This window comes from Pongo pygmaeus, chromosome 23, assembly GCF_028885625.2.
Source record: "Pongo pygmaeus isolate AG05252 chromosome 23, NHGRI_mPonPyg2-v2.0_pri, whole genome shotgun sequence".
Taxonomy (NCBI): domain Eukaryota; kingdom Metazoa; phylum Chordata; class Mammalia; order Primates; family Hominidae; genus Pongo; species Pongo pygmaeus.
Genome location: NC_085931.1, coordinates 33,578,027 through 33,605,594, shown reverse-complemented (window position 1 = coordinate 33,605,594; position 27,568 = coordinate 33,578,027). Strand labels below are relative to the sequence as shown.

Sequence of the window (27,568 nt, the reverse complement as noted above, 5' to 3'; positions counted from 1 at the left end):
TCATCACCTTAATTATTTATCATTTCTTTATGCTAGGGACATTCAAATTATTATCTTCTAGTTATTTTGAAATGTACAATCAGCTAATATTAACTCTAGTAACTTTACTAGAGTTAATGGAACACCAGGTGTTAGGTCTTCTTTCAAGGTGTGTATCTGTACCCATTAATCAACTTCTCTTCCCTCCGCCACACTACCATTCCCAGCCTCTGGTAGCCACCAAACTACTCTCTATCTTCATGAGATCCACTTGCTAGCTCTCATAGTCTCACATATGAGTGAAAACATGTGATATTTGTCTTTCTGTGCCTGACTCACTTCCCTTAACATAATGACCTCTAGTTCTATCCATGTTGCTGCAAAGGACAGGATTTCATTTTTTTTATGGCTGAGTAATATTCCATTGTGTACATCTACCACATTTTTCTTATCCTTTCACCCACTGATGAACACTTAGGTTGACTCCACATTTTGGCTATTGTGAGCACTGCTGCCAAGTACATGTGAGTGAGGATATTGCTTCAATATATTGATGTCATTTCTTTTGGATATATACTTAGTAGTGGGATTGCTGGATCATACAGTAGTTCTATTTTTTACTTTTGTTTTTTTTTTAAGGAAACTCCATACTGTTTTCCACAGTGGCTGTATTAATTTACATTCCTACTAGCAATGTATGAGGGTTCCCCTTTCTCCACATCCTCACCACCATCTGTCATTCCCTATCTTTTTTATTTTAACTGGGATGAGATTATATCTCACTTTGGCTTTGATTTGCATTTCTTTCATCGTGAGCGCTGAACTTTCAGCAGTACCCTGCAACCTTATGATGTTTTTACTTAAATTTAATTTCAGCCTCAAGTCTCAGTTTATGCATTACCTCATCCTAGAAGCCTTCCCCATTTTCTCTCTACTTGCGCTACGCTGCATACACTGGGGAATGCATGTGTGCATGGACACTGTCATTTCTATACCGAATTTTAACTAATTACTTACATGTTCATCTGGAGAAACTTGTGTCACCATGTATAGCAAAACCTGCCAGTTGTTTATCGATATCCATCTTCTCTTTCCAAAACAATAGAACCCCTAATTTTTTGCTAGGCATAAAGCAAAAGAAATAAAGACCATATTTTCAACCCCCCTTGACATTAAATGCAGTGGTATGATTATCTTGCATCCTGTGAGAGAAGCTCATCGGGCAGCTCCCAGAAACCTTCCCTCAAAAACAGCCAATGCATATCTTGTTTTTCTTTTTCTTTTTTTCTTTTTTTTTTCTCCTTCTTGCCAGTTAAACCAGATCTGCTAAATGAGGCTAGACCAGCCAAAGTGAAGTGACTGTGGGAACAGAGACCCACATGGGGCAAAGCAACAATGAGAGGGGAGCCTGGGTCTCCATATCCCACCCTGGTCTGCCTACTTCTGGGCTTTCCATGAGAAAGACACATAATTCTCCCTGCTTTAGGCTGTTATTTTCATGGGTCTCTCTTACCTGTTGCCAAACTTAGTGGAAAGAGGTTTATACCACATCCTATTGCATCCTCAGTACCTGGTGCTGTGCCAAACACATAGTAGTTATTTAATTGATGTCTGCTAATTTACTGCAAAGGGATAGCAAAAGTTAAAAAAAAAAAAAAAGGAAAAAAAAGCTTTATGGAATATTACCTTCAAATCCATCCTGCTCCACATGGTTACCAAATCTCTTTCCAGGGTAATAAAATCATAACATTTTAGGCATACAATTTGGCCTTCAAAGGCCTCCCAGCTTTTTAAATCTAATTTCTATTCTAATTTATTCATCATGATGTTAATAAGATGTTTGGTTTTTCATGTAGAAGGAAAAGCAAATTTATACAATGATTCCATGGATATTCAAGAGACAGAAGGCCTGTAATTGACTATAATAATAGATCTCACAAAATCATAAAACTGATAGTAACAATGGGGTTCAAGCAATTAAACAATTTTGATTCCACAGATGAAAAAGCTGATGTTCAGAGAGGTGACACAACTAATTCCAGGCCACACAAACATTGAATGGCAGATCTGATGTCAGAACCCAGATAATCTGACTTCCAACTTGGTACTCTCAGAATCAGTTAGAGTGCCTTTGGTTGTCAAGAGCAGACTAACTAACACAAGCAAAAATCCTTTTAAAATCTTAGAATTTACAGGATCCAAAGCTTGGAACAGGCAGGAACCAGGCAGCTCTGTTCCTGCCTGGTTTCCATGGCAATATCAGCTACAGAGCTCATACTGATTTAGCTGACGGAATGAATGAATAAACTCCAACCACGGTTATTGTGCTGTTTTTCATTCTGATTGTAGAATGCTTCTTTTTCTTTTCTATTCTTTTCTTTCTCTTTCTTTCTTTCTTCCTTTCTTTTTCTTTCTTTCTTCCTTTCTTCTCTTTTCTCTCTTTTCTTTTTTCTCTCTTTCTCTCTCTCTTTCTTTCTCTCTCTTTCTCTCTCTCTTTCTCTTTCTTTCTCTCTCTCCCTTCCTTTCCTTTCTTTTCCTTTCCTTCCCTTCTCTTTCTCTCTCTCTCTCTCTCTCTCTTCATTCCTTTCCACCATTATTCTTTGCTTACTGAATCTGCTTCCCAGAACAGTGGCTGATGAGAAGCCTAGGCACCAATTTTCTCATTCCCATTTCCCTCATCCTAATATAGGGAGTGAGATACAAGGGCGAATCCCTAGAAGATGCACTTTGAGAAAGAGAGAGAGAGAGAATGAGAAAGACAGAGACAGAGGAGAGGAGAGAGTAAGAGTTAGTTCTCTGGCTTTCCTGGCTTCCTCTCATTTTCTGTTTTTATATGCATTTTATTTGTTTACATGATTTTAAAGTCTGCAGTTCGAGACCATGAGATGACAAGGAGAGAACTGAAAGCCAAACTTTTGAGAATACTTGAAGGGAAAGTTACCAAGTGCCTGAGTCTTCTATGATATCACTGAGCAAATGACGACGCACCCCCCCCCCATATTTTAGAAACAAATAACTGAATGCATGCATACCATAAAGGAAGATGAGTACACACATGTAAGCACTTAGAGAAAGGAGAAACCACCTTGTATTTTTATCTGGAAACTAATAAAAAGCAAAATGCATCCAGGAATATTATATGACATGCAATTTCACAATTCAAGGTTTTTCTTTTTCAGTGTGTAGAGTTAGCCATAAAGCAAATTTACAGATACTGAATGACCTAGTTAAATCTTCCATGGATGCTAATATCTCCTGTTAACACCTTGTAGCTTGACTCTAAGGACTTCTGCGCACCCATCACATGTATAGTATGGTGTTTATTTCTTGATTTTATATTTTTAATATATAAACATATTGGTTATAGACAAGAAAGACCTTCTGTCTTATTAAATGACTCACATGATTTGCCTCGAAACCACAAGCTAAGTCAAACTTGTGCTAAGCATGGTTTAATCTGACAGAATATAAAGATTCTAGAACAAATCAAACCCAAGTGAAAGTTTCCAGTTTTATTGTCACACCCAAGTTCGATAAAGAAGCAATATGAGCTTGAATTAAACTTGCAGCTGAGAAAGGTTAAAACTTGAATATAGTATTGAGCAGAAAGAAAACTTTCCATGGATCAAGGACTCAACATAATTCTAGGATCTATAGAAAAAAAATCCATCTGATTTTCAATGTGTGTACATTCTAGGAGTAAAACCTATGCTTTCTTAATATTACAAAGTAAAGCAATCTTCTTTCTTCCCAACAGCATTGCTTTGCCCATTTTAGTCTGTTATGTGGCATTATCCATGAAGAGCAGGACAAGGGAAATGTACAGCAAGCACTTGTTAATGGTCTTTGGAGAAAATGATTTAAGTGCACAGACAAATGCTGGGTCAGAGGTGATTGTGCAAGCCAGAGAAGGAAGAAAAGAAAATATTTTTTAAAATTAGCCAATAATCCATTTATAAGGACAACAAAAAATAGAAGCTTAATGACTTTTTGCCATATTACTAAAACATGTAAGAATTACACGTGACTTCTGGAACACAAAATTCTTAATCCCAGGTCAGAATAATTAATTCAAAACTAATTTGTTTTCAGAGAACATATCTAAGAAATAATAAAATGTAGGGTCTCAGCTCACATCCACCCTTGCTCAGATGAATGATCATAAAAATGGTCCTAGGCAGGCCATGGGTTCTGCCTGGCCGAGGGCTTTGTGCACAGGACCATATACCACAAGCAGTGAGTTATTTCAAACTCCAGCTATGGGAACAGAAACTCCTTAGGAGTCCGCACCAGAATGTCTAGAGGGGCAACTATATTTAAGAAGCATATTTTACGCTTAAAAAAAAATTAACCACAGAAACTGAGATTCCACCAAACTTCCTTGATACGAGGGAATACACAGAAGATGAACTGTAAAAGTTTTATTGAAGGACTTAATTTTTTAAATTAAGCCATTTAATTTAAAAAATGAGACTTTTAAAATAATGTTGAGAAACACACCCTTCACCAGAAGAAGAAAGGGGAGTGTGGCCAGGGAACCACAGCAGTTCCACCTGTACCTGGTTTATGCAGTGCATTTCTGAATATTGTCTTCGAGGAAAGGTTAGGACAGGAGAAAGCCTCCAGACACCACCGTTCAAGTATAATTTGAGCCAGGAAAGCTGTCAGTGCAGCTTTTTACTGTGTTCTAGAATCCTTTGGGAAAGAAATCTTTTCTTGGGTTCCTCTGAGAATTCTGACTGAGGCAAAACCACATTTATCAGGGATTTTGCCGATATCCCGAAATAAACAGTCTCTCAGCATGAGTCTAAAACTCCATCCGCCAAGACCGTCCCTGGGACTAAGCCCTGAAGCTGAGCGATCACTTGCTTCCTCTGCTCCTCTCTCATAAGAATTCCTTCCCTCAAAGGCCTCACAGGCTAGATAGGGAGGCAGACACACCAGAGAAACAACAGTGAAGCATGCAAAGTGCTGTGAGGAAGTGTTGTGCAGGTATTGTAGAAGCTCAGATTGGGAGTGCCCAGGGCTGACCGACCCAGACAGTCTTTTATACTGGGCATGTGTGTGGGTACATGCATATAGAAATTTGGGGAGGAGAAGAAAAAGAAATAAAAGGAAGTAATAGTGGCTGCAACTTCTGCCTACAGATACTATGACTTGTATAGGTAATGCTTTTGTGACTATACTTGGCCTTGCTTGCAACCCACCATCTGAGTCCTGCTAACTGAGGACCAACTACTTTGGAACAAGCTACACTGTGCCACCAAAACAGACCTCAACAACACCTTTATTACATACACAATTGCCCCAAGAATTTTTATAAATACTATTTTCCTTTGCGGCAACTTTACTTGCCCTCTCTCTCTTTTTCCTTTTAAATTTTTAGAGGAGTTTCACTCTGTCACCCAGGGCTGGAGTGCAGTGGTACAATCATAGCTCACTGTAGCCTCGAACTCCTGGGGTCAAGTGATCCTCCTGTCTCGGCCTCCTGAGTGGCTAGGATTACACATGTGTGTCACCAGTCCCAGCTACTAAGCTAGTAACCCTCTCTTAAATACAATCTACTAAATCTATTGAATGATCCAGGAAGAAACAATATGAAAAAAAAAGAAAATTAAGAATTTCACAAAGCAAATACATGTATAATGTCTAGAAGAATCAAAGATGGAAAGATAATATGGTAATTTGACACTAAAGAGCCTGATGAACTTTTTGATTTGTTATAAAACATTTTAAAATTTTCCTTCAATATTTAATTGGCCAATGAGTCTCCAAATAGCTATTGCCTCTCTCTCTCTCTCTCTCTTTTTTTTTTTTTTTTTTTGAGATAGAGTCTTGCTCTGTTGCCCAGGCTGGAGTGCCCTGGTGCGATCTCAGCTCACTGCAACCTCCGCCTCCCAGGTTCAAGCTATTCTCCTGCCTCAGCCTTCTGAGCAGCTGGGACTACAGGTGTGTGCCACCACGCCCGGCTAATTTTGTGTATTTTTAGTAGAGACGGGTTTCAACATGTTGGCCAGGATGTTCTCGATCTCCGGACCTCGTGATCTGCCTCCCACAGCCTCCCTCCCAAAGTGCTGGGATTACAGGTGTCAGCCACTGCGCCCGGCCCTCCCTCTCTCTAACTCTTAATCCACATTGCCATGCATTGGTTCCCTGCTATTAACCTCTTTGGTTCTAATCTAGATGACGGCATCTGCTGGTCGGTGTCCTGGTCCAATGCGGATCCCATCCAGCATGCTCTCCACCCTACATGCAGAGCAGTCTTTGTAAATTACAAATCTCTTCATGTCTCCCCTTCACTCAAACACTTAGATATCTTCCCCAAACAGCCTTTCAGGATAAAATCCAAACTTTTCAGCCCTCCATAATCTGACTCTTTTCTTGTTACTTGCTCAATTTGGGACATGTACTCTGGAAAAATGAACTGTGTCATACCCCAAGCACGTCATGGTCTTGTGTGCCTTCATCTTTTTTACTCTCTACTCCTTACCAGGGATGAACTGCCTCCCATTCTCAGTCTAGATCCGTGGTTCTCAAGGTTCTCAAGGGAACAGTGGCAACAGCAGCAAATGGGACATGTCAGAAATGCAAATGATCAGGCTTCATCTCAGATCTCCTGGGTCAGAAATTGTGAAGAATGGACCAGCAATCTGCAAATAAGGACCGTAGATGTTATACCACAGAAAAGTTACGCAGCGTGCAAAGAACTAGCGTGCCATCGATGACTTCTTTGCCTGCAGTTCAGCAAATACGCAGCAGAAGTGAAGACCACTAGGTCACTTGGTCAAGCTATTCATAAAACAGAAGTGGCTCAAGGAGAATAAATGGATTATACGCAGGGACCCCTATAAGTATTCAGTATATTTTATATATCTTTATCTATGGTTTTATCTATGGTTTTGCTTTCCATGCTTTGAGTACCTCATGGTCATCCATGGTCTGAAAATATTAAATGGAAAAATTCCTGAAACAAACAGTAAGTTTTAAATTGTGGACTATTCTGAACGACATGATGAAATCTCATGCGGTCTCACTGTCACACCTGGAAGATGAGTCCTCACTTTGTCCGATGTATCCATGTTGTGTGTGCTGCCTGCCCAGTAGACCCTTAGTCTTGGTTATCAGATTAACTGTCTGGTATCATAGTGCTTGTAACCCTTATTTCACTTACTAATGGACCCACAGTGCAGGAGTAGTGATGCTAGCATATTGTATAATTGCTTATTTTATTATTAGTTATTGTTGTTAATCTCCTACTGTGCCTAATTTATCAATTTAACTTTATCACAGGTGGTATGTATATACACGGTCCCCAACTTACTGTGGTTCGACCTAAGATTTTTCAACTTTATGATGGCGTGAAACTGTCACATTTTTAATGTAATGTATAATATTCAATAAATTACATGACGTGTTCAATACCTTATTATAAAATAGGCTTCATGTTAGATGATTTTTGTCCACCTGTAGGTTAATGTAAGTGGTCTGAGCATGTTTAAGATAGGCTAGGCTAAGCTATGACGTTCAATAGGTAAAGTGTATTAAATGCATTTTTGACTCATGATATTTTCAACTTAGGATATTTTTATTCCATCATAAGTTGAGGAGCATCTATATGTATAGGCAAAAACATAGTATACATGGAGTTGGGCAATATCTGCATTTTTAGGCATCCGTAGGGGTTCTTGAAACATATCCCCCTCGGATAAAGGGGAAGCATTCTATCTATAACAAGATCCTTATTAAAGGAATTGGCTCATGCAATTATGGAGGCCGAGAAGTCCCAAGATCTGCAGTTGGCCAGCTAGAGATCCAGGAGAGCTGATGGTGTCATTCTGATCTGGTTCTGAAGGCCTGAAAACCAGGAGAGCCACCCCAAATTGTTCTACAGATTTAATGCAAATCCAATAAAAAATTCAGCAAGAAGCCGGGCGTGGTGGCTCAAGCCTGTAATCCCAACACTTTGGGAGGCCGAGGCAGGCGGATCACAAGGTCAGGAGATCGAGACCATCCTGGCTAACACGGTGAAATCCCGTCTCTACTAAAACAATAAAAAAAATGATCTGGACATGGTGATGGGTGCCTGTAGTCCCAGCTACTCAGGAGGCTGAGGCAGGAGAATGGCATGAACCCGGGAGGCAGAGCTTGCAGTGAGCCGAGATCGTGCCACTGCACTCCAGCCTGGGCGACAGAGCGAGACTCTGCCTCGAAAAAAAAAAAAATTCAGCAAGGGGTGTGTGTGTGTCTGTGTGTGTGTGTGTGTGCAAGCCATACTTTTTTTTTTTTGAGACAGAGTCTTGCTCTGTTGCCCAGGCTGGAGTGCAGTGGCTCGATCTCAGCTCACTGCCACCTCCGCCTCCCAGGTTCAAGTGATTCTCCTGTCCCTGCCTCCTGTGTAGCTGGGATTACAGGTGTGCACCACCACATCTGGCTAATTTTTGTGTTTTTAGTAGACACAGGGTTTCACCATGTTGGCCAGGCTAGTCTCCAACTCCTGGCCTCAAGTAATCTGCCCACTTCAGCCTCCCAAAGTGTTGGGATTATAGGCGTGAGCCACCGAGCCCAGCCAGTACACAGAATACCATTTTTTTACTTAAGTATATTAATCTAGAAGAATTCTTTAAAAATACAGTATACCATTTTTATTTATAACACTTAAAGACAATCAAAGCCAAACTATGCTGTTTCAAGATACCACATACTTAGAAAAACATCTATAAAAAGCAAGAGAAACATACAAATCAGGCCCATCTGGAGAGAAGGGAGTGAAGCATTGCGCTGATACAGGGATAAATGCTGGTTGGGTAGACAGGCAGTCCTTATGCTTTTGGCTGACGTAGATGTTATGTGCTATTTCATGTGTTGTCACACACTCCAGTAAACACGTAACATAAGAGAATAATTAACCACCATCAAGCGTTCTCATCTTGAGACAGGAAGATGTAGAGGAAAGACCTTGATGTGGGTGTCAGTTAAAAGGATGTACACCAGTGACTGACATGACTTGGTGCAAATCTTGGGTAGAGACCTATACTTAAGCTCCTCACCCCCACCTGCCGTAAGGGCTCAGAGGGGGTTCCATGGGGTGGGCGGGAGTGGTAAGGGTCCAGGTGCAGCCACAGCCTGGTGCCCCCCACCCCATGTGCACACCCTCTCCCTCCCCCCCGCCTCTTGTGCACACCCCTTCCCACCTCATGTGCACACCCTCTCCTTCCTCCTCACTACTTCTGCACACCCTCTCCCTCCCCCACCTCATGTGCACACCCTCTCCCTCCCCTGGTCCCATGTGCACACTCTCTCCCTCCCCCAACTCATGCACACACCCTCTCCCTCCCCCACCTCATGTGCACCCTCCCCCTCCCCCACCTCATGTGCACACCCTCTCCCTCCTTTCCCATCTCATGTGCACACCCTCTCCCTCCCCCACCTCATGTGCACACCCTTTCCCTCCCCCGGTCCCATGTGCACACCCTCCCCCTCCCCCACCTCATGTGCACACCCTCTCCCTCCTTTCCCATCTCATGTGCACACCCTCTCCCTCCCCCACCTCATGTGCACACCCTCTCCCTCCCCCGGTCCCATGTGCACACCCTCTCCCTCCCCCACCTCATGTGCACACCCTCTCCCTCCCCTACCTCATGTGCACACCCTCTCCCTCCCTTCCCACCTCATGTGCACCCTCCCCCTCCCCCACCTCATGTGCACACCCTCTCCCTCCCTTCCCACCTCATGTGCACACCCTCTCCCTCCCTTCCCACCTCATGTGCACACCCTTTCCCTCCCCGGTCCCATGTGCACACCCTCCCCCTCCCCCACCTCATGTGCACACCCTCTCCCTCCCTTCCCACCTCATGTGCACACCCTCTCCCTCCCTTCCCACCTCATGTGCACCCTCCCCCTCCCCCACCTCATGTGCACACCCTCTCCCTCCCTTCCCACCTCATGTGCACACCCTCTCCCTCCCTTCCCACCTCATGTGCACACCCTCTCCCTCCCCCAGTCCCATGTGCACACCCTCCCCCTCCCCCACCTCATGTGCACACCCTCTCCCTCCCTTCCCACCTCATGTACACACCCTCTCCCTCCTTTCCCATCTCATGTGCACACCCTCTCCCTCCCTTCCCACCTCATGTGCACACCCTCTCCCTCCCCCGGTCCCACGTGCACACCCTCTCCCTGCCCCCTGCCCCTTGTGTGCACCTTCTGTACCCCCCTTCCCGCCCCAGCCTGTGTTTGCAGTGCTGCAGGGTAGCTGCAGCCTTCGCCTCCCACAGCTCCTCGAGGTCAGAGGGCTGGGAACCCCTTGGATGTGGCTGAGATGAGGACCCTGCCCCTCCTCAGGCATTTCTGGGCAAGGCGCACAGAGACACAGCGAGCCCAGCAGCTGAGCCCCGCCTATCAGGCCACATGGGAAACTAAGGCATGAAGACAACCCCAGACTGGAAATAACAAAGCCATCATGTACTGTGTGCCTACTGAATGGCAAGCCCTATGCCCTATTCTTTAATGTCATCTTTAACGAGACGTCTTCACTCACTTCACCACATGATAGTAGACAGGTATTTATGATGTGCCTACTGCATGCTGGGCACTTTTCTGGGCCATGAGGACTCAGGGAGGTCCCTGCTCTGGTAGAAGTCAAATCCGACAGGAGACAGACTAGGGCCCCACACACCAGGAGGAAGTACCCAGTGCAGAGAGTGCCAGCAGGAAGCCACAGGGGCAGGGAAGGCGCTCCTGGGAGGGTGGGTGGCTGCGTCCTGAGGCTGAGCAGGGGGAGCTGGCCTCGGGACCAGATGTGCGCAGGCGTGGAGCAGGAAGTTCCTGGAATGATGGGCAAGAGGGAGCAGGTCACTGGGGGCAGGTCTAAATACTGGGGGCTGCATTGGGATAGCAGAGGCCTCGGGCAGGCCCGCTCAGCATGTAGACTCCCCTCCCTGGCCTTCCCTAGGATGACAGTGGAGGTCCATCCCCAAGTGGTGGTGAGGACAGTCCTGACACAGAGACCCCAGCCCAGCTGGCAGGGGAAGGGGAGCCCCCAAGGACCCCTGTATGTTCGGGCGTGTCCCGCCAGGCGGCCCTCCATGGTGCCCAGCAGCAGCCCTGCTTGCGGACCCTCTTTAGTCCCCACTGTTAAAAAAATAATTCAGTGAAAAACGACACTAGCTGGGCATGATGGCGGGTGCCTATAATCCCAGCTACTCGGGAGGCTGAGACAGGAGAATCGCTTGAACCAGGGAGTCAGAGGTTGCAGTGAGCCGAGATGGCGCCACTGTACTCCAGCCTGGGTGACAGAGTGAGACTCCATCTCGAAAAAAAAAAAGAAAAGAAAAGAAAAAGAAAAATGACACTTGCTAAAGCTCTGTAGGGAAGACTATTCAGGACCATGTCACTAGGTATAAGGGACCATGGCGATGAGATTCTGCAGTGGGTAAGAGATTGGGCTCAGCCTCGAAGACAGCATGGGCAAGTGGGATCTGACAGTCAAGGAGCAGGGTGCGGGGCAGCGCATGGAAAGTGACTAAGAGGAAACATCAGCAGCCAGGAATTCTGGCTAAACTCCCCTAACAGGATTCTTGCTGAAGGCCAGCCAGGATGGTCAGACCACACCTGGGGGACAGAGGGGGAACCCGATCAGATGTCAAGGATCGGGGGCTTCTCGCTAAACTGACTTTGCAGGATTTTTGCTAAAACTAGAGTTTATAAGGAAGTGCTCAGATGTGCCTAGGAGAAGGCTCAGGAGCCTAAATAAAGTTTGACCAGAGAATCTTTGTCACCAGCTGTGGTGAGAGTGAGGCCCAGAGTGGGTCAGGGCTTACCTGCTCAGGTTGTGCAATTGGGAGGGGTCCGTCAACAGCCCGGAGTTTTCCCACTGGGGACTGAGTCTGGGCCCTCAGGGCGCATACAGGTAGATGCTGGCAGGCCCAATACCCCATGCAGTGCAGACTGGGATTCTGGGGCCTGTGGCACAGACTGGTCAGACCCACCCCAGGCTAGACATTCTTTGCAGGGAGAGCTGAGGCTGCTGATGCCAGGAACAGACAAACAAGGTCATCACCAGGTAATCAGCTCGTTACCCACATCAGGCAAGGCCATTGCTGGGTAATCATTTGGCTTCCTGCAGAGCCACCTGCCCTGGGACGGTGCCCAGAGATCTGGCTAGCCAGTGCCACAGGAGGCCGGGGCACAGTTCCAGGGCCTAGTGGGCAAGGCAGGGGTATTCAGGGACAAGGTGTGCCTGAGTCCCCACAGGAAGCCCCAGACCCTGAAGTAAGACCTGGAACAAGTCATTCTCCTCTCTGAGCTCTCAAAGAAGAGGTCAGCTCAGGGGTCTGGGAGGCAAGGTCTCCTAGAGTAGACTAAGCTGGCCGCTGCCATGGTAACACACACCCTCCCAGCCAGCCACTAGTCCTGACAGGTGAGGAAACTGAGGCTAGGTGTTTTCATGAGGCCTTTGAACCCAGAACCCAGTACCCAATGTCCTGAGCAAAGCCCAAGCCAGACCTGCCAGCTTATGTGTACAGAGGCCCCACTATGCAGCCTGCACTCCTGGGGCCTAAAAGGACCATCACCTCCCCTTCTAAGAGGCTGGGCACAGGGGCTGGGCCCCAGCCAGGCCAACCTCCCTCCTCCTCCAAAGGCCCAGCAGCAGCTGCTCCCAGAGCAAGCAGCACAGTCACAGCAAAGGTTGGACAAGTGTCCTGTGCTCTGTGGTCTGAGCAGAGGGCCAGGGGCCGTGACCCACATGGCCCCTCCAGGACCAGCTCCAAGATGAGCCTTCCTGTCCCGACCAGTGTGTCCGGGACCTCAGGGCAGATCAGCCGTACCTGCTGGCTGCTCCTGTTCCTTGCTCTTCCTGGGGCTCCCCACCACCTTTGGGAGGCAGCTCCAAGACCCTGCTGCCTCCCTTGCTTACCCTCAGGCACCTGCTGGGTGTGCCCCCTCCCCACACAGACCCCTGAGCCAGCTTCAAGGACTCTGCCTGCATCTCTACATCCACTCTGATGACCGTGAAGCTACAGTCACACTCTCTGCCTCCACCCCTGCCCTGCTGGGTCCCTGCAGCGCCTCTCAGAGGCCCCCATAGCCCCCTCCCACACACAGAGCTCGCATGGCCCTGAGTGCTCCCCTGGCTCCCAACTGCCCTTGGGCTCTGGGACATAAAACCTCCAGCCAAGGTGGCTGCCAAGTTTTATTTAATAGCCATAGAGCACAAAAGGGATGACAATTAAGTCACACGGAGAGACTGCCCCATCGGGACCCCTGGCCAAGCTAAGCAGAGGAGCCCTGGAGTTTCCTCTGACCCCCCACTGTGAATGCATTAGTGAGGGGCAAGGTGGCCAGTCGCCCACCCAGCCTGCACGTCTGCATGCACAGAGCTACAGCCTGGGCCCAGGGACAGCCCTAGGAGCTGGTGGCTTCCCACAGGCACAGCCAGCCTCCCCACCCCCACCGTGCCTGGCCCCTGGCCCAGGGCACACTGAAGGGAACAGGAGGGGAAGGAGTAGGTCCTGCACTGGAGCCTCAGTCAGCTCCTCTGTGCCAGGGGCAGCTGGGGCTGGCTGAATTTGAGGAACTTCCCGGAGGAACTGGAGAGCAGACCTGTGTGCGCGCCCCGCTCTGCCACGCTCCCTGAGGGACACACTGCTTTGGCCAGCCCTCATCCCATCTCCTCTCCGCCAGTCCCCAGTGTCCACCCCAGCCCCGCTACCTATGAAGCTCAAGCCAGGGTCCCCATCATCTGCTTCACGGCCATCCCTGCACTTGAGCTCAGGGGCTCAGAGTTGTGCTGACACGCCTGCTTGTCCACCCCTCACCGACACCTCTGCGGTCCTCCTCAGGGCCCAACAGGGTCCCCAGGACCCCGCTCCCATTCTGCCCTTGCTCCTGCCAACCTGTCTTCTCTGTGCCCATGACTTTGGGACCCTCTGCCACATGTGCCAGCCCCCACATCTGTAGCCCCTGCAGGAACAAGCCCTAATCTGGACTCATTGCAAAGGCTCAGCTTCTCTTCCAGCCTGTTCATAAACCTCCAGGCAGAGATCACAAAACTAACAGCTCTTTCTGCAAATCTGGACTCTCTCCTGCACCTTCTCCACCATCCAGGCCTCCCTATCACCCCTCCTGGGGACCTCAGAGATCTCTTCATTTCACAGGTGAAGACTTGGCTCAGAGAGGGCACAGCCCCTGGGTCACACAGCCCGTCTCCAGCAGGGAAAAGAACCCAGGGCTCTGTTGTTGGCAGTGTTTTAATGACTGGGGGGAGGGAGAGAATGGCTAATGAGGCTCTAGGGATCAGTAGAGCCAGATGCTGGAGGTCCCAGAGGACGGGTGACTCAGCAGGAATGGGGGAGTCTGAGGGGTTGACAGAGTGCCCAACTCTCACCTCCTCCTGCACCTTCCAGAGAGACGGGCTGCAGGGAGTGATTGAGTGGATGAACATGACTAGAGGGACCCAGCCTTCTCCTCAGCAGCTGCTTGAGGACAGTATTAGCGGTCCCCTCAATCCCCCCCACCCACACATGCACATGTGCACTGACCCGCAGGGGCCAGACCCCGGTGGACCCGGGGACACAGCTTCCAGGGGCTGTCTTGCCATGTCCCTTCCCAGACCTGCCTGGATTCATGCCAGGCCACCCTCCACAATTTGCTGAGGGAGGCCCCAGGGTCCAGGGCACCCAGCCTGCTAACTAGCCCCTGGGGGTACAGGGAGAACAGCATGCTGTGTGGGGGATACTACTCTCTGCCCGTACCTAGGGCCCTGTGGCAGCCACAGGCAGCACTGCTTATGCAGAGGCACCGGGGTGAGAAGGAATAGGGTGCAGTAGTGAGGGCTCCACAGAGGGTGGATGGGCTGCAGGGGAAGCAGGGAAGCCATGAGGGCCTCAGATGCCAGGCTGCAGAGGTGGACGGGCTGGCCAGCTCCTCTCCCCAGCCTCCTACTGTAGAATGGGAGAGGATCCCAGCCCTGCTGATTCATCCACTCACTCCACGGCAAGACAGCCACTGATAGCTGTGTCCTGGGGCCCACCCGGGCCTGGCCTCTCTGAAGGCTAGCACTCAGCATGCTTAGTGCCGCACTCGGCCCAGGAGAAATGACCCAGCCCTGGGCTCAGAGACCCCACAGTGGGTGGATGGAAAACAGAGTCATTTAAATACAGGGTGCTGTGGAGGAGGGGCTCGAGGTCCCCAGTGTGGGATGGGGCGGTCATGGAACGTTTCCCTACCTAAGTGGGAAAAGTGTGAGCCACCAGGAAAATGGCGGGGGTCGGGGGGAGAGGAACTATGCAAAGACCCAGAAGGATGAAGAAGACTGTTGGATTAGAGGAGGTTAAAGACACAGACAGACTCGGACATGGTGGCTCATGCCTGTAATCCCAGCACTTTGGGAGGCCAAGACAGGAGGATCACTTGAGGCCAGGAGTTCAAGACCAACCTGGGAAACACAGTGAGACCCTATCTCTACCAAAAAATAAATAAATAAAAATTAAAAAAATTAGCCGGGCATGGTGGTGCACACTTGTAGTCCCATCTACTCAGCAGACTGAGGTGGGAGGATCGATTGAGCCCAGGAGGCAGAGGCTGCAGTGAGCTATGATTGCACCACTGCACTCCAGCCTGGGCAACACAGCAAGATCCTGTTTATAAAAACAGAACAAAACAAAAAAACCCAGCTTGAGATGGCCAGGGATTTCCAGAGGCCCTAGGCGGGCCGCCTTGGAGAGCAAGGGAGACCCTGAAGAGCTCGCATGGAAGGGCCAGCAGCTTGGGGCTGGAGATGCCACCTGGATGGATTCCTCCAGCTGTGTGGACTAGGGGACAGGGTGAGGAGATAATGGCCTGGACTACGGAAGGACGTCGCCCTGAGCCATTGAAAAGGGCTGTGGGGTCCACGACCACTCCTGGCCTTCCCTTGACTATGCTGGAGACAGTAGCTTCCAGTGTAAAATGTGAGCTCAGTTCGTGACTCGTGTCTAGCGGGTGGTGCCTGGTCTTTGGCTGGCGATGCTCTATGTCACCTATGCCCAGAAACTGGGCCATGCCCACAACGTCGTCGTTCCCGCAGGGTCCCCTGGAAACCGGGCTGCCCGGGACCCGGCCCTGCCGGGGTTCCCTGCGCCCCAGGCCGGAACCCCCAGGGCTTCGGTCGTTCCCACAGCCGTCCCGCGGGCCCCCTCCACGGTGCGTCGCCTGGGCCCCAGCGGTCGCTAGGCTGCAGCCTGGGGCTCCCGGCCATCCCGGGCGCTGGTGGCGGTGGAGGCAGCAGGGCGGATGGCGGAGCCCGGCCGCCCGTGGGCCCAGGCGCGTAGTGCGTACAGAGCCAGCGAGGTGCTGCGGCGCGGCCCGGGCCGCCGGCGGGACCCGGGGCCGCAATCCAATGGGCCGGGCCAGGAAGACGCCCGAGCCCCGGGCCGGCGGGCTCGCCTGCGCGGCCAGCTCCGGGCCGAAGCGGCTTCGCGGTCTGTGGTGGAGCGTGCGGGGGCCGGGGCGGCGGGCGCGGGCGCGGGCGAGAGGACCGGCGCGCACAGCCGCGGCTCCGTGTGCTCGGTATGCGGGGAGCCCCGCGGCGGGGCCACCTACCCGGCGGGGGTCCTGGAGGTGAGCGAGCGGCGGCTGCAGGAGGGCCTGGCCGCAGTGCGCGAGGAGCTGGGCGCCGGGATTGAGGCGCTGCGCGCGGAGCTTCGAGCGGAGCTGGACGCCCTGCGCGCGCTGCTGCTGCCGCCGCCGCCGTCCCCGCCTGCCCGCCGCGAGCCCCGCGCCGTCCCCCGCGCCGCGCCCCGCGGCCCGACCCTGCTGCGGACGCTCGGCACCGTGAGCGCCCTGGTCGCCGCCTCCAGGCCCTCAGACGACGCCCCGGACGGCCCAGCAGAAGGCGGAGCGCACCGAGCCCCGGCCAGGAAGAACCACAAGAAGATGCCAGTGCCGCCTGGGGCCCCGCAAGGTGGCGGGGACTGAGGGCGGCCGCACAAGGGCAGCCTAGGCGAGGTGCGGAAGGCGTCGCGCTGGCTACTCTGGTACCCCCAGGACGGGGCAAGTGAGCAGATCGGTCCCCCTCGTGGAGCGTGGCTCTGAGTCAGAAGGGTGCCCGGGTGCCGCCAGTTAGGGCTCCGGTACTGGAGGGAGGGGGTGGGCGTGGGACGGGCGGAGGGTGGGCCACGTGCGTCTGGGGAGTGCGGATGGCAGCCGGGGTCCTTGCCAGAGCCTGAGTCCGGCTAGAGAACGGGGTGGAGCCCCTTTGGACCTCAGAGCTGGGCCTTTGGGCCTTGGGTCTGGGTCAGGGCTGGGTCAGCCTCCAGGGGAACAGCCGAGACTCCCCTTCCTTGGAGTGACTGCAGGTTCTTTTTCTTTCAAGGTCTCAGTGAGGAGGCAGGGTCTCCACGCACTGGAATAGTGTCAAACCACACACAAGGGCACAGAACCCAGGGACACAGGGCGGCTGAGACACGCAGCTGGTGATGTCCCTCAGGACGGTGTCAACCAGTATGTAATCACATTCCACACGGCACCCACCTGGACAGCGGCCTCCGGTCAGCCTCACTCTGACTGCAACCCCCCTCTCACTGGACAGCATCACCTGGGCACAGAGCCTCACCTAGTCTGTGTCCCGTGGACCCAGCTTTGCTTTGGACAGTGACATCAAGAATACTCACCCCTTTACTTAGCCAGACCACAGGCAGCCACCTGGACACAAACATCTCTCCAGAGTCACCCTCCACGCAGACTCCACAGCAGAACTCCCGGGGAGGCACTGGGGCATGGCTTCGGAACACCAGGCAGCCCTCCGCGGTGCCCAGCACCGGCTCAGCCAGGGCAGCCTGCAGCGGAGCCTGGAGCCAGCAGCTTCTCATCTCTTGGCCTCGGGAAATGTAGCTGGAGTCATCATTTAGCAGAGCACAGTGTCCCTGGGTTGGTCACCCAGCTTAGTTTTAAAATAAAATAATGTAATCTTGGTCTAATGGTGGAATTTCTGACTGCTAGATTTTCTCCTTCCCTCTGACCAGGGGATTCTGACCAGGGGATTCAGACACCAGGGGATTCAGACATCCTCACCCTGAGGATGAGGGTGGGGGCCCTTCTCCCTCAGAGAGGAACCTGGAGAGGCCCGGGTTCTGGTAAGGTAGGAGAGGGTCACTCAGAGGGCTCCCACGGAACAGACAGGCACACTGAGGCCTCAGCGGGATTAGGGCAGGAAATGCCCATCTTGCAGTGGGGGACCGCGCCAGCTCACGCACCCACCCCCTCCAGGCCACCTTAGGCTAAGGTCACTCTGTGCATTATTTCATTATTTCACAAGGAGGGTCGCCCACGGTTGACAGAACCACAAGCTGAGCCCCAGGCCCATCAGAGCACAGTGCACACCTGCTAGGGTGGGGGAAGAGCGGGGGTCTGCTGCGGGGACCGAGGCTCTGGGGGAGGCCAATACTGCGTGCCCCTTAAGAGGCTGCTGTGGGCCGGGCGCGGTGGCTCACGCCTGTAATCCCAGCACTTTGGGAGGCCGAGGCGGGCGGATCAGGAGATCGAGACCATCCTGGCTAACACGGTGAAACCCTGTCTCTACCAAAAATACAAAAAAATTAGCCGGGCGTGGTGCCGGGCACCTGTAGTCCCAGCTACTCAGGAGGCTGAGGCAGGAGAATGGCGTGAACCCGGGAGGCGGAGCTTGCAGTGAGCTGAGATTCACTGCACTCCAGTGATGTCACTGCACTCCAGCCTGGGCGACAGAGCGAGACGCCGTCTCAAAAAAAAAAAAAAAAACAGAGGCTGCTGTGGGCGGAAGTTATCCGTGAGCGGTATGGGGTGAAAGTGGGAGGGTCCAGCCTGGGGCACGGTGTGGAACAGGGTCATCTGAGGGTGCAGGGCAAAGAGATCAAAACGGGGTGGAAGAGGGGCAGCGCCTGCGGGAGGAGCCAGACAAGGCCCGGTGAGGGGTGTCGGGGGGAGGGGGGACGGTGGCTTCACCTGCACCCACCGGATGGGTATGGGGTCCTCGAAGACGGTCCAGAGCACCGCGCGCTCGCAGTCAGGCGGGGTCAGCGACCTAGCGAAGCGATAGTAGCTCGAGGTGTTCGGCCGCATCGACGCCAGCGGGAAGGTGGACATCAGATTCACTGAGATCCCCGGGCAGCGGAGGGAGGGGGATTGGAACCAGCCTCCCCGTGCCCTGCTGGCGCCATCCCCAGCAACCCCCGCCCCCCGAGCCGGAAAACGACCCGGTGGCTCCTCACCCGGCTCAGGCACCTTCCTCAAGCCTGACACTATGGCGCAGAAGTTGGTGTTGCTACAGTCCTGCTCCTGGGAGGGGCTCCAAGTGCGAGGGGTTCTGAGTGGGGGAGTCTCTGAAGAGGGAACTCGGCTGGGGTACACTAAGCAGGAGGCTCCCAGTGGCAGGAGGCATCTGGCATCTGGGAAATGGGCTGGAGGGTTCTCGCCCCCACTGGCCCTGCCGATTCAGGCATTCCCACCGCCCCATCCTCCCACACAGATCCTATAGACCCTAGAGATCCCCGCACAGACTCCACAGGCCTGGCCTGTCCACTTCCAGGATCCCCATGGACCCCTTTTTTGGAAACATACATAGAATCACAGCCCCGCCTTCACCGCCAGCAGCACCGCCAGCAGCACTGCCAGCACTGGAGCCCATCACCATGGTGTGGCGCCTCCTCCATGCTCTGGTACTTTGTGTTACTGTGGACCACGTGCATCTGGGGGGAGGCACAGATCGTGGGAGATACCCAGCTGCCCCCACCTTGCTCTCTCTCACCTCCGTGGGAGCACTCCGGCCACCCGACCTTGTGCCCGAGTCTACCTCCATAGCCTGGCACTGCCTGTCCAGGCTGTGCTCCGAGTCTGCTCGCCTCGGGCCCCCCCACCAGTTGAAGTGCAGCTGCAGTGCGCGGTAGACAGGCAACAGCAGCCCAGCCTCCCAAATCTCCAGGTGGTTCTGAGGATCAGTGTCCATTCAGAGTAGCAATGAAGGGGAGGAGGCACACGACACCCTCTCTACCTCAACACCTGCCCACCTTCTGCCATTAGGGCACAGGGTATGAGCAGAGGCCCTTCCTCAGGCCAGGCTGCTCCCCAGTGGGGCCCCATTGCCTCCATGGAATGGAACCCATGGTGTCCAGGGCTCCTGCTGGTCAGCAGAGCAGAGCTCCACAGACTGCAGGGGAAACCCTCCCCCCCCACACCCAGCACGGCATGGAAGAGGGCAGAGGGCAGCCCTCCTGGGGTGGGGCTCTGAGCCCAGCTGTGTGTGGTCAGGGATCCTGGCCCTGCCAGAGACCCTGACTCCTGGTCCTCAGGGGCCATGGCTGGTTGTGATTTGTAGGGTGGGACCTGGCACCTACATAGAGGGCGCATTTGGACTGCTGTGTGAGGATGCTCCTTTCATGTGAAGCTAGCCCCTGTGGAGGGTTTTTGGCCCTGTAGGGTGTCTCAGCTCCCGTGTGTAGGGGGTCCTGGTCCCTGTGTACATGCAGGAGCTCTCATGCCCTGTGTGGGGCTCCTGCCCCTGCCTAGGAGGGGTCCTGACCACAGGGTGCTGACCTGTGTGGCTGTCATTCTCCAGGGTCCAAGGGCCTGGAGGTGCTGAGTCATAGCCTTGGAAGATGAAGGGCCCTAGGGTAGAGTTCCGCCGGACCCTGTGAAGGTCAGTGTCGATGGGGGACTGGCCTGGGCCCCCACAGGCAGGGGCCAGCTTCTTCCAGTGGGTGGGGACTGTGGGAACAAGGACTGGGGCCTTTGGGGTGGGGTCAGGGAAGCAGCCTGGGGGTGCAGCAGAGAGTGGCCCCCATACACCCAGAGGATAGCCCAGCCTCAGGAAACCCAGCTGCCTGCTTCCCCCACACCTGAACAGGTCACAGCGCCCCCCTTCTCTTGTACCCTGCATCTGACCTATCCATCTAGTCTCCTGGTTGGCTGCCCCATGGTGAGATGAAGGCGGAAGGGTCTCCGGCACACAGTTGCACACCCACCCTGGGACCTCTATCACATGCACACGCTTGGGCTGGCCACAGTAACAGGCACACCAGCCTTGACTGACTCGGGACCAGCGATCACAGCAGGCCCAGACTCACACACAGGGGGACAGTCACGCACTTGCACCTGATGCCCAGTTAGTCTACTGGGGCAGAGGACTACAGACGGAAACCTGCAAAGAGCACAGAGTGCAGGGTGCAGACTGTCTCTTGGCCACTCTTGCACCACTGGCACATGCTCTGGTGGCCCCAGGACACAGACTGATCTCACACAGCCTCACATGACACTCTGTCCTCACCACACTTGGGGTCCTGGGAGTCGTAGCACCAGGCACCTCTAGAGACAGTGGGCAGGAGACTGAGCTGAGGGCCAGTCATCTGGGCCCTCTCCAAGCCCCATCCCATCAGCTGGGGTCCAAGAATGAAGTAGGCCAGGGGCTTAGGCCAGGGGAGGCCAGTGAAGAACCTTCTCTCCTGTCACCCCTACCCCAGTATTTTCTCTCCCCAGTCCCTCCCCACTCCCAGTGGCAAGACCTAAGGGGTGGTGGAGCATGGCAAGAGGGTAGATTGGAGACCAGACGGGCAGAGTCCTGGTGCTCACTCTCAGAGTCTGCGCCACACCAGCTGCACCGCAAGGCGAGCATGATGCCAGGGGTGCGCGTGGCTCAGTGGCAGCCGCAGCTAGGAAGGACTAGAAAGTGGCTAGATGGAGGAGCCAGGCTGCTGGGCTAGGGGCGTGGCTGTTGAGGAAAGGATGGGAGGGGTCGGTGCCCAGGCAGGGCCACCAGGAAGAGAGCGAGTGCTCCAAACTCACCCAGGTGTGCTCTGGTCCCAGGGCTGCACTGACTGCCAGCAACAATCGCTGAGGTTAATCCTGCAGGGGAGGGGTGACCTATTATCTCCACTTACAGTCCAGGAAGCAGAGGCTGGGGACCAGAATGACACACCAAAGCCACCAGCAAGAAAGGTCAAATAGTGAGGGCACCTTGGACCCCAGCGCCCATGACTTTCGGGGCAAGGATGGGAGGAAGGTGTAGGATGTCTCTTGCCCCACTGTGGGCCCGGAACTGCCACCCCATCCCAAGACCACAGCCTCCCTCCTACCCAGGCCCCCTGCGGATCCAGGCCAAGATGGAGCCCTGCAGGAGGTCAGAGGAGGGGACTTCTTTGCACCCTACTCCTCTTTCCAATCGCCAGAGGGCAGGGCCCTACCCACATTGGGGATGGGAAGACAGCCCCTACCCAGAGGCAGGGCTCGGGGCTCTGTCCAGAGTGCTGACAGTGACCTGTGCGCCCGGGACTCAACACCACCACTCCACTCCTGCCCCAGCAGATGGGATAAAAAATGAGGGGCCACATCCTTGAGGCTCCCATCCCTGCCAAGGGACTTACCAGTTCCTTTCCTAACCCTGACCCCTCTTGTGTCCGGCCACAGGACTTCCCCCCAGTATACACACCTGGAGTGCCCCCAGAGCAGGGCATGCAATCACACTTCCTGGACCCCTACCCTCTGAGACCTAGAGATGGCACTGCTGGACATGAGCGAAGAGGCCCCAGAGGACCTAGGCTACTTTGTAACACTAGGTGGCTTGGACTGGAGGGAGGGGCTGTTTCCAGCCACCTGGATGATGAGGGGAGCTTAGAGGAAATGGGGCTGATGGCCAGGTTCCAAGCTCTGCCCTACCACCCCGTCCCATGCTAGCTCTCAGATGGTGTCAAGCAGCCCTGCCTCTATGTGGATCCTGTGCACGTCAGCAACACCTGCCAAGGCAGCAGCCAATGCCCTGAGCAGGGCTGGGTGCTGCAGGATAGCTGTAGGCAGCTCAGGGCTGCTGCTCTCCCTGCACATCCCACCTGGGGGCTCCAGGCTCAGCTCTGCCTGGTCCTCAGGGGGTTTGATGGACGCCTGCACGGGCTGCAAACCCTAGGAGCATTCTGCTGAAAGGTGGGTACCTAGCCTCTTCCACCTTAGCCTGTGGCAGCCGTGGGGGTCACACCAAGGACTGACCGTGCCTCTTCCAGAACACAAGTTTATTTGGCATTTGGATGAAATGATTCTCACAGCATCTTAAGAAAAGTTAGTGTCAACCCAACCAAAAACTAAAAACCCTTAATGAAAGGAAAACATAAAAAAACAGGCATCAAGACAATGTACAGTATCAAATCCCACCTCCACATGGCAGGTCAGAGGGCACCTGGGCTCTGAGAAACCGTGGCAAGGTGGTCCTGGGGGAGGAGGACCCCTGGAGCACAAGGTTCAGCAAGGGTGACCCCGGGACTTGCTGGTCAGACTGGGGGCTGCAGCAGGCCTTGCAAAGGGGGCATTCTGGATGGCGGTGCAAGGACAGATGAGCGAGTCCAGCTCTCCTCATGCCCCCAAGGGCCTCCTGGAGCCACAGTGGCAGAGGTGTTCCAGGCAGCCCTGACATGTGGACCTTCTGCCTGGCCCAACGTGCCAATGGCCTGAGTGCTTGTGGAGGCCCATGGGGAAGGGGCCACCCAGCAACCCCTGGCCAGCCCAAGGCCCACCCTCTGCAGCCTGCATGGTCCACTTTACCCCATTTCCTCACTGCCCCCTACATGTCTGACCGGCCCCTAATGTTCCTCTGGTCCCCAAAGGAAGCATCCCAGTCCCACACGTCTTGTGCCAGCCACCCTGTCCCGCACACACAGTTCTGAGGCCCAGCAGGAACCCTCTGAGCTCTCAGACTCAGGCCCGTGGGGGACTCTGCTGCATGGTCCTCGGGCCCTCACTGGTCACCTGGCACCCATAATGCACATGCCTTCTGCTCTGGAACCTGGCTGCCCTGTCCCAGTGCACATGGGATACACAATGTGCTTCCTGCTTCGTCCTCTGCAGCCAGTGGGGGACTCTTGTGGCCAGGACTTCCTTGTTAAGTAGCAGCCCTTCTCCAAGGGGAGTACAAGCCTGCCCGCACACAGCCTCCAGCATCATGCTCCAGCAGGACAAGCTCAGGGACGGGCAATTCAGTGACAAAACTCACAGCTCTGGACAGCTCTGGCACAAAGGTCAAGTCTGTCCGTGGGCAACTCAAGATTCTCATTCCACACGGGATGGAAAAAATGGGTCTCCAGCCACCGTGTGAGAATGTGTCAAGAAGTGGACTGTGCATGGAGTCCGTCCCCGAGCAGCGCCACAGAACTGCATGCTTCAGCCAGGCCTCCCAGGTGCTGCCCCTGCTGGTCTGGAAAGACTGAGCGAGACAACACTGCCTCAGCACAGCCCAGGATGCATCGATGACCCTGGAAGAGTGGGCCCCCACTGACCCGCTAAGTCCCATGTGCCACCCTCACCTGCAGATGCTTGGCCACATACACACACAGACACACAAACATACAAAGGAAAGATCCAGACATTCAACGTAGAAGAGATATGGATGTGCTAAAAATCGCACAGAACCCGCTTAATCTCCAAACCTCAGAAATGTTAAAGGCCCTGTGTCAGGCAACAAGACCACTGCCCAGGAGCAGGCAACAGGGTCCGTCAGGCAAAGGGGTGCCAGGAAGGGCCCCCAGCCCCTGCGCTGCTGAGGAGGGGCCAGGAGGTGTGCATGCGGCCGCTGGGCACTGAGGTGCAGCAGTGGCGATGATGTAAGGAGTGGACTTTAAGTAGATAGATGCAGCCCAGGATGGTGGTTTCAGCCACCCCTCCTGCAATGAAGCAACCCTTTATGGCACAAACGGGACTGGGGGCAGGCCCAGGGGCAATTCAACAGGAGGCAAGAGCCCAGGGATCCAGAGTAGAGAGACAGGAGGCAGCTCAGTCCCCAGACCCCAGCAGAGCATCTGGGGCCTCGGCCCCACTCCAGAGCTTCTTCCTGAGGGAGCCATGCACAGCAATGCTGGGAGGGACTGACGGGGTGGGGTCAGGCCTCCTGCCACAGAGCTGGGCTGCAGAGCCCAGATGGAAAGACACAGTGAAGAGCTCAACCTCCTTCCAAGCCCTCCTTCTCAGGGCTTCAGGTTCCAGAGCCCCAGGGGAGCTCCCAGCCAGGGGCAGGGTCACCTTGATATTCACAACCGGGCTTGTGGGGGCCATCTTCAGTGCAGCTGTTGTGGCAAAGTCAAGAGGCTGCTTCCCTGAAGCAGACCCACTGCCTACACCACACTGACAGTCCAGAGGCCCCCTCCTAAGGGCAGCCAGCAAGGGGCACCATAGCAGCCCCCGCTGTGCCCGTCCCAGACTGGGTCAGCAGGTCTCTCTGGACAGCGCACTGCACCGAGCAGGCCCACCAAAGACGCGTCAGGTGTGGCCATGGCCCACAGTACCTTCTTCATTCCCTGCCTCTAACATGTGTGGTCTGAATGAATTTTGTCACTCTTCCGCCATTTATAAAGGAGAAGACAGTGATCCAAAGCTATGCATGTTTCTGAAGCCCTCAAGGAAGCTCAGTGCAGGCCATCACTTCTTTTGGCAGGAGGCGGGCTGTGGTCTCTATGTACACACGCATGCCCGCCAGTGATGTGCGGCAGTGTGCGGCGTCCAGGCTGGGACAGGGGCCTTTCAAGTCTCCCCAGGGACCGGTGTTTTCGACAACAGACAGGTGCTCCCAGACCGTTGGGGTACAGGCCGGGCCGTCTACACCACAGTATTGAGGGAGCTGCGGCTGTGGCGGCCGCCCCCTGGCAGTGCCTCTGCAGCTGGGATGCTCCCGCTCTGGGCAGGGTCAGGGGGCACGAGCAGGGCGCTGCTGCTATCGGCAGAGTCTTCCAGGTCTGCCAGAGAGGCCCCCGCAGTGGGCAGAGGCTGCTCCAGGCGCCGGGGTAATGCACCTTCACTCCCACCATCCCCAGGGGCTGGCAGGCTGACCTCCGCAGGCTCAAAAGCATCATCGTCTGCAGGAAGAGACAGAGGGGTGTCAGAGGCAGGTACGGGCCTGGCACAAGGGATGCAGGGGAGCTGGGCAGAACCAGGAGACACTCCTCCTGCCTGAAGGCCCCCCTGAAGCTGGGTGGTGAGCAGGACCTGGGTGGCTCCCCCGGGCCTCAGATTTTGAAGGAGCCTGCCCTCCTTCATGACATGACACCTGTTGTACCTACTGCTCCCTGTGGCTGGGAACCTGGTATATGCAAGGTGCAGGGCACATCTCAAAAAATGGCAGACACGGGCCTGTCCCACCATCGGTGTGAGGTAGGGGAGACACACTGACCAGCAGTCACTAGAACAGAGGGGCCCAAAGGGAAACAGTCTCAGACTCAGTAAGGGTGAAGACCCGGCTCAGCGGGAAGGCAGGGGCATTTGTCATCAGGGAGGCACTGGGCCCAGGTGGGTGGAAGAACATTCAGGGCTGCAGCTGGAATGTGGCAACCGGAGTGTGGGCAACAGGGCTGCAGTGAGCGGCCTGGAAAACCACACAGGTGTTTGCAGGAAGCTCTGATCCAAGGCAGGCTGTGTGGCAGGGAGTCGACTTGCTTTGTTTTGCCCTATCTTTATTACTTGCTTTTTTTTTCTTTTAAGAGACAGGATCTTAAAAGATCGCACACTGGTGTGCAGTGACGTGACCATGGCTCATGACAGCCTTGAATTCCTGGGCTCAGGTGATCCTCCAGTCTCAGCCTGCCCAGTAACTGGGACTACAGGTGTGCCCACTATGCACGGCTAGTTCTGAATTTTTTGTGGAGATGGAGGTCTCACAGGCTGGTCTCGAACCAACCTGAGCAACATAGTGAGACCCCTCCTCCCGCCTCAGCCTCCCAGAGTGCTGGATTACAGGTGTGAGCCACTGTGCCTGGGCTGCCTGCTTGTCATTACCACAGGCCGTCTCTGAAAGCTGACAGCACAAGGCCCCGGTGATGCACCTCCCTCCTGGCCAGCCCCTCACAGCCCCCACCCTGCTCTGCAGCCTGGCCCACAGAGGTGTCTGGGATCTGCTGCCACCCACCGGCATCCCTTGCAGGAAGCTGGTCCTACCCTGGAAGACTGTGACAATCTGTGTCCTGAGGGCAGGGGTCAAATGGAAGTCTTTTCTGCACCCCCAGATCATGCAAGAGCTGTGGCAGCTGACTAAACAAACGAACAGGACTGAGACCTTTCAGCACAGCAGCACCAGCCTCACAACGCCCATTCTGCCGAGATGGGCAGGCATGCAAGGAGCCAGCCACTTTGGGGTGGCACTGCCTGCCAAATACACTACAGGTTTGTGTGTGTTAGGGGGCCTAATGCACAGGGAGATGGGATGGGACACCTACACTGCTCACCAAAGACAGGGACAGGCCAGGGGTCAGGGGCCTGCCACTCCTTAGCTACACAGCCTTGAGGAATGGCGCCCACTGTCAGATGGGTGGCAGACTCCAACTATGGGCCAGTAGCACAGAAGCCATGCTTTCCTCCCACCTCACAGAGCTGCCTCCTGATATGACACGAGGGGCTGTCACCATGGTGTCTCTAGCTCATGTGTCTACAGACAAGTGACTGGCTCCTGGGTCTGGGCCAGCCCTGTCTTCACAACCACCACTGTCCAGCTCCCCAGGTCTCTAGAGCTGGGCTGAGGGCCCTGAGGGCTGCCCAGTTGACAGGTGCTCACAGAAGGGAGGGAGGTAGGAGGGAGGGGTCCCAGGCCTCCTCAGAGCTCTCTGCACAGATCGCCAAG

The 27,568-nt window shown here is 54.0% G+C and overlaps 3 protein-coding genes across 5 annotated transcripts in view; 1 reads left to right on the top strand and 2 right to left on the bottom strand.

Annotated features, from left to right (window-relative positions):
- Nucleotides 1–6,511, bottom strand: part of LOC134739279 (breakpoint cluster region protein-like) — a 77,467-nt gene extending 70,956 nt beyond the window's left edge. The window contains exon 1 of the mRNA XM_063662932.1: nucleotides 6,470–6,511. Coding sequence (XP_063519002.1) covers nucleotides 6,470–6,490 — 21 coding nt within the window. The 5' untranslated portion in view covers nucleotides 6,491–6,511. The remainder of the gene's footprint in view (nucleotides 1–6,469) is intronic.
- Nucleotides 6,512–16,251: 9,740 nt separating this feature from the next.
- Nucleotides 16,252–17,928, top strand: LOC129022929 (protein FAM246A). Of its 2 annotated transcripts, none has more exons than XR_008496604.2 (2): nucleotides 16,252–17,014; nucleotides 17,333–17,928. XR_008496604.2 is itself a non-coding variant. In XM_054469295.2 (2 exons), the coding sequence occupies exon 1, from the start codon at nucleotides 16,252–16,254 to the stop codon at nucleotides 16,933–16,935; it is 684 nt and encodes a 227-aa protein (XP_054325270.2). In that variant the 3' UTR covers nucleotides 16,936–16,965; nucleotides 17,333–17,928. The 2 variants fall into 2 exon arrangements, 1 of the variants encoding a protein (XP_054325270.2); XM_054469295.2 differs by having other exon boundaries at nucleotides 16,252–16,965.
- A 5,045-nt stretch (nucleotides 17,929–22,973) lies between these two features.
- The window catches only part of DGCR2 (DiGeorge syndrome critical region gene 2), an 85,144-nt gene continuing 80,549 nt past the window's right edge, over nucleotides 22,974–27,568 (bottom strand). For both annotated transcript variants that reach the window (XM_054469278.2, XM_054469279.2), the window contains exon 10: nucleotides 22,974–25,814. In XM_054469278.2, coding sequence (XP_054325253.1) covers nucleotides 25,558–25,814 — 257 coding nt within the window. In that variant the 3' untranslated portion in view covers nucleotides 22,974–25,557. The remainder of the gene's footprint in view (nucleotides 25,815–27,568) is intronic.